Source organism: Dendrobium catenatum, unplaced genomic scaffold, assembly GCF_001605985.2.
Source record: "Dendrobium catenatum unplaced genomic scaffold, ASM160598v2 fragScaff_scaffold_353, whole genome shotgun sequence".
Lineage (NCBI taxonomy): Eukaryota > Viridiplantae > Streptophyta > Magnoliopsida > Asparagales > Orchidaceae > Dendrobium > Dendrobium catenatum.
This window is the reverse complement of record NW_021318815.1, coordinates 640,771-654,393: the sequence shown is the minus strand read 5'-3', so window position 1 is coordinate 654,393 and position 13,623 is coordinate 640,771. Positions and strand designations below refer to the sequence as shown.

The 13,623-nt window shown below is 37.3% G+C and overlaps 2 protein-coding genes across 5 annotated transcripts; both read right to left on the bottom strand.

The window, feature by feature from the left end:
- Positions 1–12: 12 nt before the first annotated feature.
- On the bottom strand, positions 13–4,762 carry LOC110100480. Of its 4 annotated transcripts, none has more exons than XM_020828003.2 (4): positions 4,611–4,762; positions 4,443–4,536; positions 1,784–1,990; positions 13–759 (listed from the first exon to the last, which is right to left on the bottom strand). In XM_020828003.2, the coding sequence occupies exons 1-4, from the start codon at positions 4,689–4,691 to the stop codon at positions 95–97; spliced, it is 1,047 nt and encodes a 348-aa protein (XP_020683662.1). In that variant the 5' UTR covers positions 4,692–4,762; the 3' UTR covers positions 13–94. The 4 variants fall into 4 exon arrangements, with proteins under 4 accessions (XP_020683662.1, XP_028549580.1, XP_028549579.1 ...); XM_028693747.1 differs by lacking the exon at positions 4,611–4,762 and adding an exon at positions 2,109–2,134; XM_028693746.1 differs by lacking the exon at positions 4,611–4,762 and adding an exon at positions 2,054–2,134 and having other exon boundaries at positions 4,443–4,471.
- A 4,340-nt stretch (positions 4,763–9,102) lies between these two features.
- Positions 9,103–12,098, bottom strand: LOC110100479 (protein DETOXIFICATION 10-like). The gene is made up of 6 exons (XM_020828002.2): positions 11,480–12,098; positions 11,321–11,407; positions 11,178–11,234; positions 10,226–10,464; positions 9,513–9,718; positions 9,103–9,401 (listed from the first exon to the last, which is right to left on the bottom strand). The coding sequence occupies exons 1-6, from the start codon at positions 12,016–12,018 to the stop codon at positions 9,339–9,341; spliced, it is 1,191 nt and encodes a 396-aa protein (XP_020683661.1). The 5' UTR covers positions 12,019–12,098; the 3' UTR covers positions 9,103–9,338.
- Positions 12,099–13,623: the final 1,525 nt, after the last annotated feature.

The window sequence follows — 13,623 nt, the reverse complement described above, 5'->3', positions numbered from 1 at the left end:
AAAAAGTAGAGAGATCAGAGAAAATTATGAACTGTACTTTAAAGTTTAAAGTTTCAAATTTCACTCACAAAAAAAAAATGAAAATCTTCAAATATTACAACGCAAGCCTTTCTATCTCACTGCTCACATCACCACACAAACCAGACTCCATTTTCTTCAATGAATCCTCCAATCTTTCAAAACAGCCTAAAAAGCTCTGATCTGAGCCTCCAACTATCTCAACAACTTTCTGCAGATCATCAATGGCGATGTAAATCTTCTTAGCTGCCGATTTCAGCACAGAAATCTCTTGTGGTGGGTAAACTGAAGCACCCAACTCATTAGCCTGGTTTCCAATTTCCTCGCAGCATCTCAGCAATGTCTCCAAGGCCTTAACATGTTCCATATTCTCCTCATTTGATTTAGTATGCAGACCAGAAACAAATCTGATAACCTCCTTTAAGGCCGCCAGCACATCAGAAACAGCTTTGGTTGTTAACTGGGCGATTAACATTTCTTCGGGTGAAAGATCATCGCCAAATTCTTCATCGTCGGAGTCGTCTTCCTCAGGCGATGCGTCGTTTGAGGTATTGGGGGCCGCAGGCTTCAGCTCATTCATTTCTCGGAGAATATCTTTAACTGAGACGGCTACACGGGTAATGGCGCGGCCGATAGCAGTGCAGTTGGAAGTGGGGTTCTTGTTGAGATTGGCACAAGCTTCCCAAACAGAACCAGAGAGCCGAGGGATGATGGAAGATCTATTACTGAAATTGCGAGATTCTGTATAGGTAAATCTCTGGGATTAGAATGCTAAAATGATTTACTCAGAGGATCTTGCTAATGGAGAAGATTACTACATATCAAATGAATCATGAATTTCAAAATTATAGAACTGATGAAATTTTACCTTTCAAATAAGAAAGCGGGATCTTTTAGCTCAAGCTGTGGAGAAATTATTCTATGGAAACCGGATGTAGAACACCGTCTGGAGACCAATCAGAATGCGCCGTATTAGCGGTACCGAGTGAAGGGGTGACGTGGCCCATTCTGGTTGACCTCTGGACGGCATTCGGCGTTTGCACAGAATAATTTATCCAAGCATTGACATGAAACATATCTGAAACAAGAATGAGTTATCTAATTGTCTATTTAACTTTCTTTATTCACCTAACATAATTTCTATGTTCATTAAATTTATTTTAGTTTTTTTTTAATTCTTTATAAGGAATAGATAATTTCAATCTATGATTTTACCAATGTTCTTTGGGTTGAATGAGGGTTTTCTAATTAGTCATCAATTCCAATATATATTTTTTGCAAGTAATAAGTTTTTTGTTGCAATAATATCAATATTTTCACATAGTATGTGTTGATTAATTTTGTTTGAATTTTTTAGAAACCTCTAAGAAGAGTAGAAGCAGATGGTAAAATATTATTTTATTGAACATCTCTTGAGAGGAATAGCAAACATTTTGCACATAACATCTAAGAAGTTCAACAAAATAGCCCCATCAAAGAGGAACACAAAAAAATTAGCCAAAAGAGCAGCATACGATGGTACTGCCACAGTGATAATCCTAATGAATGTACAACTAAAATTAAGTGAAACCAGAAAGTTCCACAAGGATCTCAAATTATGAAACAAGTTTCCTGAGTTCCGTGTTCTGCAAGTTTTGGGTCATAAAACAGCATATATTGTGATGATCTAAGCCAAACGTACAGGAGAACAAGAAATCTGTAATCTAACAACAAAATTATTTGACAATAGATGTTGCAAAATGTATTTGGAAGTAAAAGTGCTCACCAATAGAGAGAGCTTCCTTTAACAGTGCAAGGCTACTATCAATGACCTGTCTTGCAGAAGAACAAATACTTGCATGAAGGGTAGGGCCAGCACCAGCTGTACTGCCATGACAGATCAAAACAAAGCCATGAAGCACATTAAAGTATGCTTCCATGCACTCCTCCAGTTGCTTCATTTCTGGTTCTTCTACACTCCAGAGCATCCCAGCTGCACAGAGTGGACACAGACCTCAGCAAAATTCAATCGGAAAACTGATTTTCATTTGAGTACTTTATAAAACATTATGTTCATGTGGACAAGTTTTAGCCATTTGATTTCCCATCACCATCATCATGAGCAGCATTCTCCCAACTGATTTGAAAAGAAAATGTTAGAAGTTCAATTCTCACCACAAATCTAGGATATTAAATAACCAACATAAACATCGCCCACAGTTCATGGTGAAAAAAAAATCAAGAAACCAATATGTATGAGTCAATGATGTAATGTGTATTTTAGGTTTTAGATTACAAAAGCATCATATGATAAAAAAAAAAAGCTTTGATTGCTTTCTTAATATTTATGTATGATTTATAAATTATAATGCGTGTTCGTGTCATACCCATATCCTGTATTTTTAATAATTGACGTGTCCCATATCTGTATCGTGTCATATTTGTGTCATCGTATTTGTATCGGTGCAACATAGCTTAGAAGTTTGTGTGTGTGCGCACGCAATATTGGGGGGAGAGGGAGAGGAAAAGATGGATTCTTCTCGTCTTATGAGGAGAGTGGACACTTAACCCAAGTTTCGTTTATAGCTTACCACATTTTGTGGTTGGTTTTCAAACATAAATCACATCATTCATATTAATCTAGATTAAAAAATTAATAATGCATCAAATTTCATCAGTTTTAATAAATTGACCATTCATCAAGCATGTAACAAAAATAAGAAAGATCAGGCAATTTATAGAAGCTCAACTAGAAACCAACTTTAACCCAAATATTTTACCAGTCAAAACCCTTTAGTATGATATAGATATAGAAAAATAATCCATGTATTGAGTTCCAAGTTATTCGTTCCAATCCATCCAATGAAAATCATAAGTTTCTTCTTGCTATCACAACAATTCTTCAAATATTTTTTGATGTATCCAATAGATGGTTTAACAATAGAAAAATGCATGAAATAATATAGGCCGATAATTTTAATGATGTTAAAGATGATGGATAGAACCTCAGCTTTGGAGGAGATTAAAAAAAGGCATGCCCATTGCATGTAGCTCTCTTGCTAATATAAGGCCTGCGAAAGAAGTTGATACACAGCCTTACTCACATTTTTAGAAGCTATTTATGCGATTAAGACTTTAGACCTTAAGAATAAACTTAAGGAAATTTCACCTTATGCCCAACATTTTGAAGATATGATTGTACTATTGTAGTGAATAAACTTAGCTGGGCTTGAAAAGGTTAAATGGTAAAAATGACCCAAAAGGAGAGTAATAAGTTAAAGATTACAAAGGAGAGGCCAAAAGTTACATGGATGGAAGTCATGCAAAAAAATTTGGGTGGAAGTTAACACGAACATGAGAAAGTGAGGAATGCTGATTCATGTATATATCCAAAATATTTAACCATCATGCCTTTCATTAAGCATCATCCCATTGGTGCGAGTCACATAGCTTTGAACTCTATCAAATAAATAGGTCTAAAGTCAACCTCTCTAAGGATTCAGCTTTCAGATGAAGAAACACAAGATTGTCATGACCTAAGAACATGTAGCTCTGTCTTGAGTTTTACAATTGAGTAAAACAACTATATAATATCCTCAAAACTGAATGGCATCCACAAAAACAAAGGTTGAACAAAGCATTCAGAACAGAAGTCAACGAACAAATCTTAACAATAGATTGAGAAGGACATGACATGCATTTCTATTTGCTTTGCTCATGTTAAGCCAATCATTTCAGGGAAGAAAGACAATTTATGGCGTTGTTCGATTGCATGTTTTAGCCAGAATTTAAGCTTAAATCTTGCCAAACAACTTTTTTGAGCCACATAAATGCTATTATGTTCTTAAATCCTAATTTTATTCTTTTTTAAGCAAAATATTAGATTTAGAAAACCCTAGGATAGGTATGACATAAGAGATTTACACAACTTCTGCACAATGCTTTTCCTCTCCATCATTAAAATTCTAAATCTTGAAAACAATTTGTCAAAAGTTTATTAGAATTTAACAAGCTTTAACATCTATCATGCCAAACAATTTGCAGGATTTAATGGGTCCGGGATTTGCTAAATCTGAATGTGCAAGATTTACTAAATCTTACTAGCAGCCAAATGGCGCCTAAGCATAGAATAATGTGAAAAAAAAAAAAAGCAAATTGTCAATTTCTTAAAAAAGGTGCAGAAAGAGTTTATTTAACACATAATCTCACTTCTCAGAGTGGATTGTTAGTGTTAGAAAATTGTAACATAATCAGATGAAAACAATACAATGCAGAGTGGAACAAATAACATCCCCTCAAACCCAGATACACTCAGGAGAGCCAAGAAAACTAACTTTCTTCAAAAAAACAAAAACGCGTTTGCTTTCGATACAAAAATACGCCCACAATAGAATTAAGAAATAAAAATTTCCAAAAGCAAGGAGAAGCGAAGGACATGATGATACCAATAGTGGCCTGCTTGGAAACCTCATCACCCAGCTTGATTACTTGAGACCACTCCACTTTCTCGAGGGAAGAGGCAGCGGATTTCTCCAGTATCTAAAACCCAGAAGTGATTTAAAAAGGAAAACTAAGAAGATGGGAACACCGAGAAGCGGAAGATCGGGAATCACCTGGAACGTTTCTTCGATGTTTCGAATGTGGGAATCTAGGGCTCGAGAGAGCCGCGCCTTCTTCCCTCCTCTCGCCGACATTTCTCTCCTCTCCCAGCAAGCTCAACGTATTTCGTGAGTGAAGAAGGGGTCGAAGGGGCTGTTTGGCGTAAATACCGTAAATCAGGATTTAGATCTTATGATATTATTTTTGTTTTATCCTCTGAAAAGTCTTAGACCATCTCAATGGAAGGGCAAACCACTGTTTGCCGTTCTTTGCTCGTTTTAATCCATCGCGGATGAACAGTGCCACATTGCATTGTACTGTTTACCCGCTAAATTTTTATGTGTCAAGGAGATTGGCTGGGAAATGGAGAAAGTCGGTTACGAGAGGATTTACCCGCGAAATGGAGTTCGATTAGAACAAAATTACGACATTTTAGGGTTTTGTTGTATTTTGTCGTGGAAAATTGTATTTACGGTTGGAGATGCCCTTAGAGGCTGTTGGTTGGTTGTAGGGGGTGTATGTGAGCCTAGCGGCTCGAGTTTGACTTATTTTGGGCTCGCAAGTTGAGTTTATCGAGCTCACGAGTTAAACTAACTCGAGCTCTTGTCGAGTAAACGAGCTCGATGCTTAGGCGTGAGGTAGAGTTCTGCACGTGTAGCTTCGTGGACTCCTGCATTGCTAATCGGCTTCACTCCTTGACGATGTTCCCTTCCTGTCATATCGGAAGGCACGACATCTTAATCGGAAGCAACTGTGGGAGCTCACTCACAGTGAAGGTAACTTCCTTTCTCCCTTTCGCATGCTTCTTCGGTCAAATCCCACAAATCTGCAAAACGTTAGGATCTTCGTACTGTTTTGATCTGCTTTTGGTGAATACTTCGTAGTGGATTGGCAAAGTATGCTTTGATTTGCTAATGTGGAAGTTTAAGATCGTAGAAGGGGGGAGCCCATGGCCGGTTTTTTTTTCTTCTTGTTCTGATTGGCTTGAACTTTGTTGCTTTCGGACAATGAAAAATTGGGCTAAATTTCTTCATAGCACTCATCCAAATCATACAGACAAAAATTTTTTGTTTGCTTTTTTTCATTGATATGAGAGAATGAGGAGAATCGGTTGCTAAGGTTGTCGATGTGAAATGATTCTGCACTACTGAAGAAAAATAAGATTTTATTAGTTTAGTTGGAGCTATAACTCTCTAAAAGTGGGATATTTTAGAAGAAATAGGCTTATAATTAATTAGCCCACAAAATATTAAGAAAAAAAATTGGTTGTATATATTTTAACAAGTTAACAAAATGCACTTATCCTCATAGCACTTATTTTCTACGCCTATAAGTAGATTGATGTAAAAAACAATATTTCTTTCATTCGATTCCTCTACAGTATTTGCTCCATTGCAGCAAGTAAATCTGAATCCTGTCCAATTACTAATAGCAAGGTCCAATTACCATGTTTTGTAGATGAACTAGTATATAGGAAGTTTGGACAATAGACAACCCAAAATTTTTAATGTTTTTTTTTTTTCTCTCGATTAAAAAGGTCATGGATGAAGAAAAATGCATTGAAGGTATAGTTTTGCTAATATATATTTTGTACTTGAATTTGTCATGTTCTTGTTTGGTAGCAGAATAAGATGAGTTTTTACAAATGCAAAGATGAAATTTATCTCTTATGCTTACTAATCTAAATAATTACATGCTTTTTTTCAAAGATGCTACATATCTTAATATCCCTCTCCCAAATTATATGGAATTAAAGAAAGTTTGTGGTGAAGGTCAAGCAACTGGAGATTGGGCTAGGTCAGGAAATTGCCAAACTTCATTTGGTTCTCAACATATTAACTTAGATGATGAGGAGACAGTCGGTTTTGTGGAGACTCCTATGGATAAATGTGTCAAAACCGAACCCAACCAGGGCATGTCCTATTGTGTTAAGAAGAGACAGCCAATTCTCAAGATCTAGTTTTGGAATATTTCATATTATCTTTTAGTGTTCATTTTATATAAATAAAAAACTACATAGCTACTAAAATATTCAAAATATTATAAATAACTCATCCACAAAATTTCTTTCATTTCATTAAAATATATTTACATTATAATATATGGCTACAAATAGAAGCTACATAGCTAAATAATAAACTAGTCATGTACAAAAATCAAAATAGAGAAATGGCTATAAACTCAAATAAAATCCCGAAACTGCTAATCAACCAACTCCTTCCCTTTCCCTGATCCTGAAAACAAAAACAAAAAAAATTTCAGTGAGCTACAACAGCTCAGCAAGACACACAAACCAATCTAAATTTTAATTTTTTTATTAAACATTTAACTAAATATTTAAAAGCAGGTTAATAATCATTATACTGAGAAATGTGATAAGAATATAGCAGTTATCTAAATATTTAAATAATAATGTTCAGTCGATAAATAAATTTAAATTCATATTATAAAGCAGTTCATCTCACATTTTATTTTCAAGACCCAAACAAAATCTTAAAGAATTATGATCCCTTATGACTCATTTTTTGTGCTTATAGCACGAGAATGTACTTGTAGGCGCCAGAACATGACTTATAGTCACTAGAATATGGCCAATGAACAAGCAAAAGTTCAATAATGGTCGGTGGTCTTGAAGTGATCCGACAGTGGCTAAAGAACAGACGAAAGTCTGGTGACAGTCAGTGGTCTAGATCTGATGGTGGATAATGAACAGACGGCAGTCCGACGACGGTTAGTGCTCAAGAAGAGATCTTGTGTCAGTTAATGAACAAGTGGAAGTCCAGAGATGGTCGATGGTCGGGAAGTGATCCAATGGTAACCAACGAACAGGTTAAAGTCTAACATCAGTCGGTGGTCGGGAAGAGATTCAGTGATGACCAACGAACAACTTAAAGTCTAGCAACGGTAGGTGGTCAGGAAGAGATTCAGCAAATACCAACGAACATGATGAAGTCCAATGACAGCTGATGGTCATGAAGAGATTGACGGTGGCTAATGAACATGTGGAAGTCCCACAACGGCCAGTGGTTAGGAAGAGATCCAGTAGTGGTCAATGAACAGGCAGAATTCTATTGACAATAGGTGGTCAGAAAGAGATTTGGTGGTGGCTGACGAATAGGTGGAAGTCTGGCAACGACTGGTGATCAGAAAGAGATCCGGCAGCGACCAACAAATAGGTGTAAGTTTGATGATGATCGGTGGTTGGGAAGAGATATGGCAATGACATTGGATGGAGAATGCAATAGAGCTCATTGATTTTCTCCTCCCATTCTCCCCTCTTTTGTGAAAAATGAAGTTCTATTTTATAGTTTTTTGGGAGAGGCATGCTCAGTAAATATGAAAAAAATCTGGGGCAAATTTAGAGTGTTCCATTGAACGACTCATATTGATTCCCTTGTGAACTTCGAGCATTTGTTTAGCATTTAAGTTCCTTAATGATATCAGAATTAAGTGATCTTAGGCTCCTTAGATTCATCTCGTCAAGCAGCTCGATTCAGCTATAACCATGTCATATTCGGATATCATTTGGTCATCCAATCGATGTTTTGAAGCTTAAAATTATGTTATGATTGTTTGAATTGGGCTCATATTGGACTAAATTTGGTGTCCTTGGGTTCATCTCCTTGAGATATTCAAATTGACTATAAATTTGTTGAAATCGAAATTGGATCTTCCTTAATTTAATTTTGAATTCCCACTTCGGATTGCATCGAGATTCATGCTCAGTCACAATTTTTTTTTTTTTTGTGGTGTATCAAATATAATTAATAAAAATCAATCAAAATTTATATTACATTCATCTTAAAAAAATTTCATTATTTTGAGGAAAAAATAATTAAGAAATATATCTCGAGACAATTTTTTTCCTTAAATCAATAAGTGCTATAAGACTAATAAAAAAAATAAAAATATCTTACCTTGTCAATACATTAATAAAGATTATAGAACATGTACATCCTTATTGATGACCACATAAACACAAAGTTAAATAGACTTTGATGCCCATCTAATATTACAATTCAAAGCTTTATTAGAAGGGGTTCAATTAGCTTTCCAAATCAAGGGTCAGTTTTGCAATTATTAGCATTTAAATCAAAGGGGATGGTTATACTTCACTTTCAATTAAAATAGAGAAAAGATAGCAATAAATTAATAATTTCATTAACATAAATTAGCTATTATTAATTAATATTTGCATTGTGAGAAACTAAGGTTTCATTTGAGATAACTTTCTTAATGTTTTTTAAAACAAAATTTTAGTACAAAATTTTTTATTTAAAAAAAATTATACTGAAAAATTGCTTTAAAAAATAGTAAGAAGGCTGTTCTAAAAAAAGCCTAAGAGTTTAGAAGAATAATTGCAATAGAGAGTTAATATTAATTATAAATTTGACAATGTTATCTTAATTCTAAAAGTAATTTCTATGAACTTAAGAACTTATGCTTTAATATTTTATTAATATAAAAACAAACATCACAGCTATTATAATCATCATAGGTAAATGATTATTCTAAGTGCAGATGAATTTTTTCAACCAAACATTTCCTATGCTGACAAGTGAGTGAAAAAGATAATGATTCAATCAAAATTCTCAAAAACTAAGGCTTAGCTTGGGACAATTTTTTTATAGCTTTCTAAAGCAGTTTTTTTGTATAATTTTCTTTTCGAATTAAAAATTTTTCTACTACAAAGCTGCTTTATGAAATAGTAAAAAAAAAATCGCCTCAAACAAAACTTAAATTCATTTCAAATCACTTTGTAATAAAGATCTCTCTTCTAATGTTCTCTTTCTCGCCAATACTGCCTGCAACACAAACCATAGAAGTTGTTCAGCATTTTAAATTTTAAAGATCATTAATAGCTAATAAAATAAGCTTAAGGAAATAAATCATCATTTATATAGAAATTAACATACCTGTTTTTGCCAATTAGTAAAAATTGCTACTACCCCAAGAAGAGATGATTGAATCACAGCACCAGATAATATACCAATCCATAGGCCCTTACCACCAATATGGAGGAGAAAAGCTAACACAACCGCAATTGGGATCCCAGCGAGATAGAAAGCTGCAAGGTTAATATAAGCTCCTATGTGTTGCCAGCCGCATCCACGAGCAACACCTGGAGTTAAGTGATAAAATTCAAAATTTGTTATAGCTAGCTAAGCTTGTCAGTGTCACTATAGGAAATTCAGGCATTATCGGCGGTTCTTAAAAAAACCGGCGGCTTTCCGGCGGTTCACAAACCGCCGGAATAGACCGCGTAGGAAACCTTTACGGCAGTTATGCGTTCCGGCGGTTTTCTGGTTGCTTAGACAGCCGGTAATTTCTGGCGGTCGTAGCGCCGGTGACCGCCGGTTAATCACCAGCGGCTTACCAGTCTTCTGGCCGTCAAAACCGCCGGTATTAGCGGCTGCTAAACCGCCGGGTCACCGCCGGTTTTTTACCGGCGGCTTACCGGACGTCAAAACCGCAGGTATTACCTTTCGGCTAAACCGCCGGGTAGCGCCGGTTGACCGGCTGTTTTGTTAAATTTCCGGCGGCGACAATTAGCCGTCCGAAAATACATGAATTTCGTGTAGTGTGGATGCAACTTGTAGAATTGGCTGGGGAAGAAGAAGAAGGTTACCAGACAACACTCCTTGGCAGCTATCGGTGATAACTGAGATGGAAACAAGAGGAACCATCTCCCTGACATAATCGATAACTTCATCCTCATTACTGTAGGCATAACCAATGACTCGACGGAGGCCGAATATTGTTACACTCACCACCAGTGCCTCCATAATTGTGATCGATATCACCACACGAAAAGCCAAATGAGCTCCTTCTGGATTCCCAGCTCCTAGTTCATTTGATATGCGTGTACTATACACACGCACATAAAGTTTATCAGATTTCTATACCTAAAATTTTCCATTTTTAGGCTTCATTTGAGACAACTTTCTCATTGATTTCTAAAAAGTTGTCCCAAATGAGGGATGGCTTTCTTATTGCTTTTAAAGAAACTTTTTAATACAAAAGTTTTAATTTTTGTACTAGAAAGCTTCTTTAAGAAGCAATAAGAAAGCCGATCCAAAGAAAGCCTTAATCTTCATGTGAATAGAGGAAACTAGGGGTGCACCCGAGTCAAGCCGACTAGGACTCGACTCGGTAACAGGCTTGACGAGTCGAGCTCGAGCTCGAACAGGCATTGGACTCGACTCGTCGGCTCAACGAGCCGCTTGACTTGGCGGGATTCGCAGGAACGAGCTCAGGACGACGATAGATGAATGTGCTCGGGACGTGGATGGACGTGTTTGGGATGACAAATTTTGACAACAGCACAGCTTGGAATGGACGCAACAACGACGGATTGTGCTCGACCACGACGGACCTCGGGATGACGAATCATGACAATTTGAGCTCGGGTTGAACTCGACGAGCCGCTTGACATGAGACGAGTCGAGCTCGAGCCTGGATTTTGACCTCGACTCAAGTTCGAGCTCGGTATCTGACAGTTGAGCTCGACTCAAACAACTCCCGGCTCGAGCTCAACTCGACTCGTTTGCACCCCTAGAGGAAACTATGAAAGATCATACCTTGCAGCACAGCCAAGGCCATATGGTATGTTGTAGAGCATTGCAATGCTTGTAAGACTGCATAAGAAAGAGATCGCGAGTTAATCCAAAATATTTGATCCTAACTTAATAAGTTCTTATTGTGAATAATTGTAATTTCATACCAAATAGAAAGGACCGACGTTTCAAGCCTTGGATTTGGCAGGAAACCTGAGAGCAAGACAAGCAGCTCGAATGACCACCATTCAAGACTGTGATCATCAACTAATTAACAGAATTATAATAATAATAAAAAATACAAAGAACAATTCATAAAGAATTACCATATCATTACTGCAGACGGAATTGCCAGTTTCAAGAACTCGTTGATGCCCTTGAAATCCGCCATTGATGGCGGCACACGAGCTTCTCTGCAAGAATCTGAGTACTTAATATACAATACAAGAATCAGTACATTGATCCAATACGAAATGCTAATAGAAAGCGCTGCTCCGATATTGCCCAATCCGGTTTTGAACACCATTGCCCAACACAAAGGAATGTGGACGCAAATGGCTGCAAGCGAGCTCAAAAGCATGGGAAGAATCAAGCTCTGAGATTGAAGAAACTTCATCAGAGGTTGAGTAATGGCGAAGGCGAAGAGGCCAGGGATCATCCATACAATATATTTGCCAGCTTCATGGGATATTTGGGGGTCCTGGCCGATGAGGGAAAGTAGCTTCCCCATTGAAACCCAAAGAAGAGAAATGGGGAGGGTTACTAGTATGAGTGAGAGGATTGCACTGTTTGTGTGGATTCCAACCATTTGGTACTGTCGTGCTCCGTATGCTTGGCCGCAAAGAGTGTCCAAGCCGCTGGCCATTCCGAGCTGCCAATTAGATAGAATAATCGATTGAAGACATTTAGAATGTATAAATTTGAAAGAAGTACGTAGCTAATGAAGGAAAATTAATATGTAATGGTAATTTGCATTATTTTTCACCTACTTTGGACTGATGCTTGAAAATAAATATGTTATGTTAATTTTCATAATATTCCACTTTATTTGGACCTTTCCTTAATAATTCATGCTTCCCTCTCAAGTACGGAGATCAATTGGAAAAGTTATTCTATGCGGACAGGAAAAGTTATTCTATGCGGACATCGGACGGTATCTAGAGATCAATCAGAACGCGTCATGTCACTTTTTTGCTAGGAACCGGTGCTCGGTACCGCTTGGTACCGGGTAATGTGACGCATTCTGGTTGGTCTTTGGTAGGGGTGTCAATTTTGGGTCACGGGTCGGGTTCGGGTCGAACCCGAAACTGATCCGACACTATTCAGGTTCGGGTCGACCCGACACGTTTTTTCAAACGGGTCGATTTTCTGGACCCGAACCAGACCCGCTTCGAGTTTGGATCAACCCGACCTGACCTGCGAACACAACAACGCCGGCAGCGGAAGGTCGACAACAACACTAGGCCGACGGCTAGCAACAGTGGAGCCATCGAAAGCAACAGCGACTGACTCGGGATGCGCGCGACGAGACACTCTAGTGGGACGTGAGTCACGCGACACTGTCCTCGGAATGCGTCTCGCAACGCGGCCGGGCAGGCGGGCTGGCAGGCGTGGGGCAGGCAGGGCAGCCGGGGCGGCAGGGCCGGTCAAAGCGGACAAAAGTGTTTTTGGGTCATTCCCATTTTCCCGGGTCAACCCGATTTTTCAAACGGGTCGGTTTTCCGGACCCAAACCCGACCCGCTTCGGATTCGTGTCAACCCAAACTCAAAATTTTCGGGTCGAGTTCAGGTCGAGTCCAATATTGACAGCCCTAGTCTTTGGACCGTCTGATGACCAAATAGAATAATTTCTCATATAAGAAGATCATGACATGGAGGTATTATTACGTGCATCATGAGACAGTCCACAGGCTAATCAGGATACCTCATATCACCTTGATACACAACAAATGATGATGTGATGTATCCTGAATCATCTTTAAATAACGTCTAGTAACCTGAGGTAATAATTTCTCCATACCTGAGCCTTGATTAAAAAAATAAAATAAAATAAAATAAAAAGCCTGCAACTCACTTTTCTTAAACAACTTTGACCCGGAACCCTACTTTTTATAAAGCAACCGATCCTAATCAGACTGATATAAATCCAAAAATCGAAGTTCCAAAATTCAAATTTCTAAGCTCCTGTCATAATCTTAATAAATAATACATTTCATTATTTCTGCAAGTAGCCAAATGGTAGACTTCAGCTTCGTTTGGAACGGCTTTTTTATTATTTCTTAAAGTATCTTTCAAGTACAAGAATTAAAAATTTTATACTTGAAATTTTCTTTAACCAACAGTAAGAAAATCGTCTCAAACAAAACCTACATCTTCATGCTAAAAAATCTATTTTTTCATTTCAAAATATAGTAACTAATCTCCATTTATAACACAAATATATATATATATATATATATATATATATATA

Excerpts from the sequence above, each read along its gene's own strand:
- LOC110100480 (XM_020828003.2), bottom strand. The coding sequence starts at position 4,691 with ATGTCGGCGAGAGGAGGGAAGAAGGCGCGGCTCTCTCGAGCCCTAGAT. Across the intron at positions 4,537-4,610 it reads ACATCGAAGAAACGTTCCAG|ATACTGGAGAAATCCGCTGC; the intron begins GTGATTCCCGAT and ends TCTGGGTTTTAG. Across the intron at positions 1,991-4,442 it reads TTCCAAGCAGGCCACTATTG|CTGGGATGCTCTGGAGTGTA; the intron begins GTATCATCATGT and ends CACTCTGTGCAG.
- LOC110100479 (XM_020828002.2), bottom strand. The coding sequence starts at position 12,018 with ATGGCCAGCGGCTTGGACACTCTTTGCGGCCAAGCATACGGAGCACGA. Across the intron at positions 11,235-11,320 it reads ACGTCGGTCCTTTCTATTTG|TCTTACAAGCATTGCAATGC; the intron begins GTATGAAATTAC and ends TTTCTTATGCAG. Across the intron at positions 10,465-11,177 it reads GGCCTTGGCTGTGCTGCAAG|TACACGCATATCAAATGAAC; the intron begins GTATGATCTTTC and ends GCGTGTGTATAG.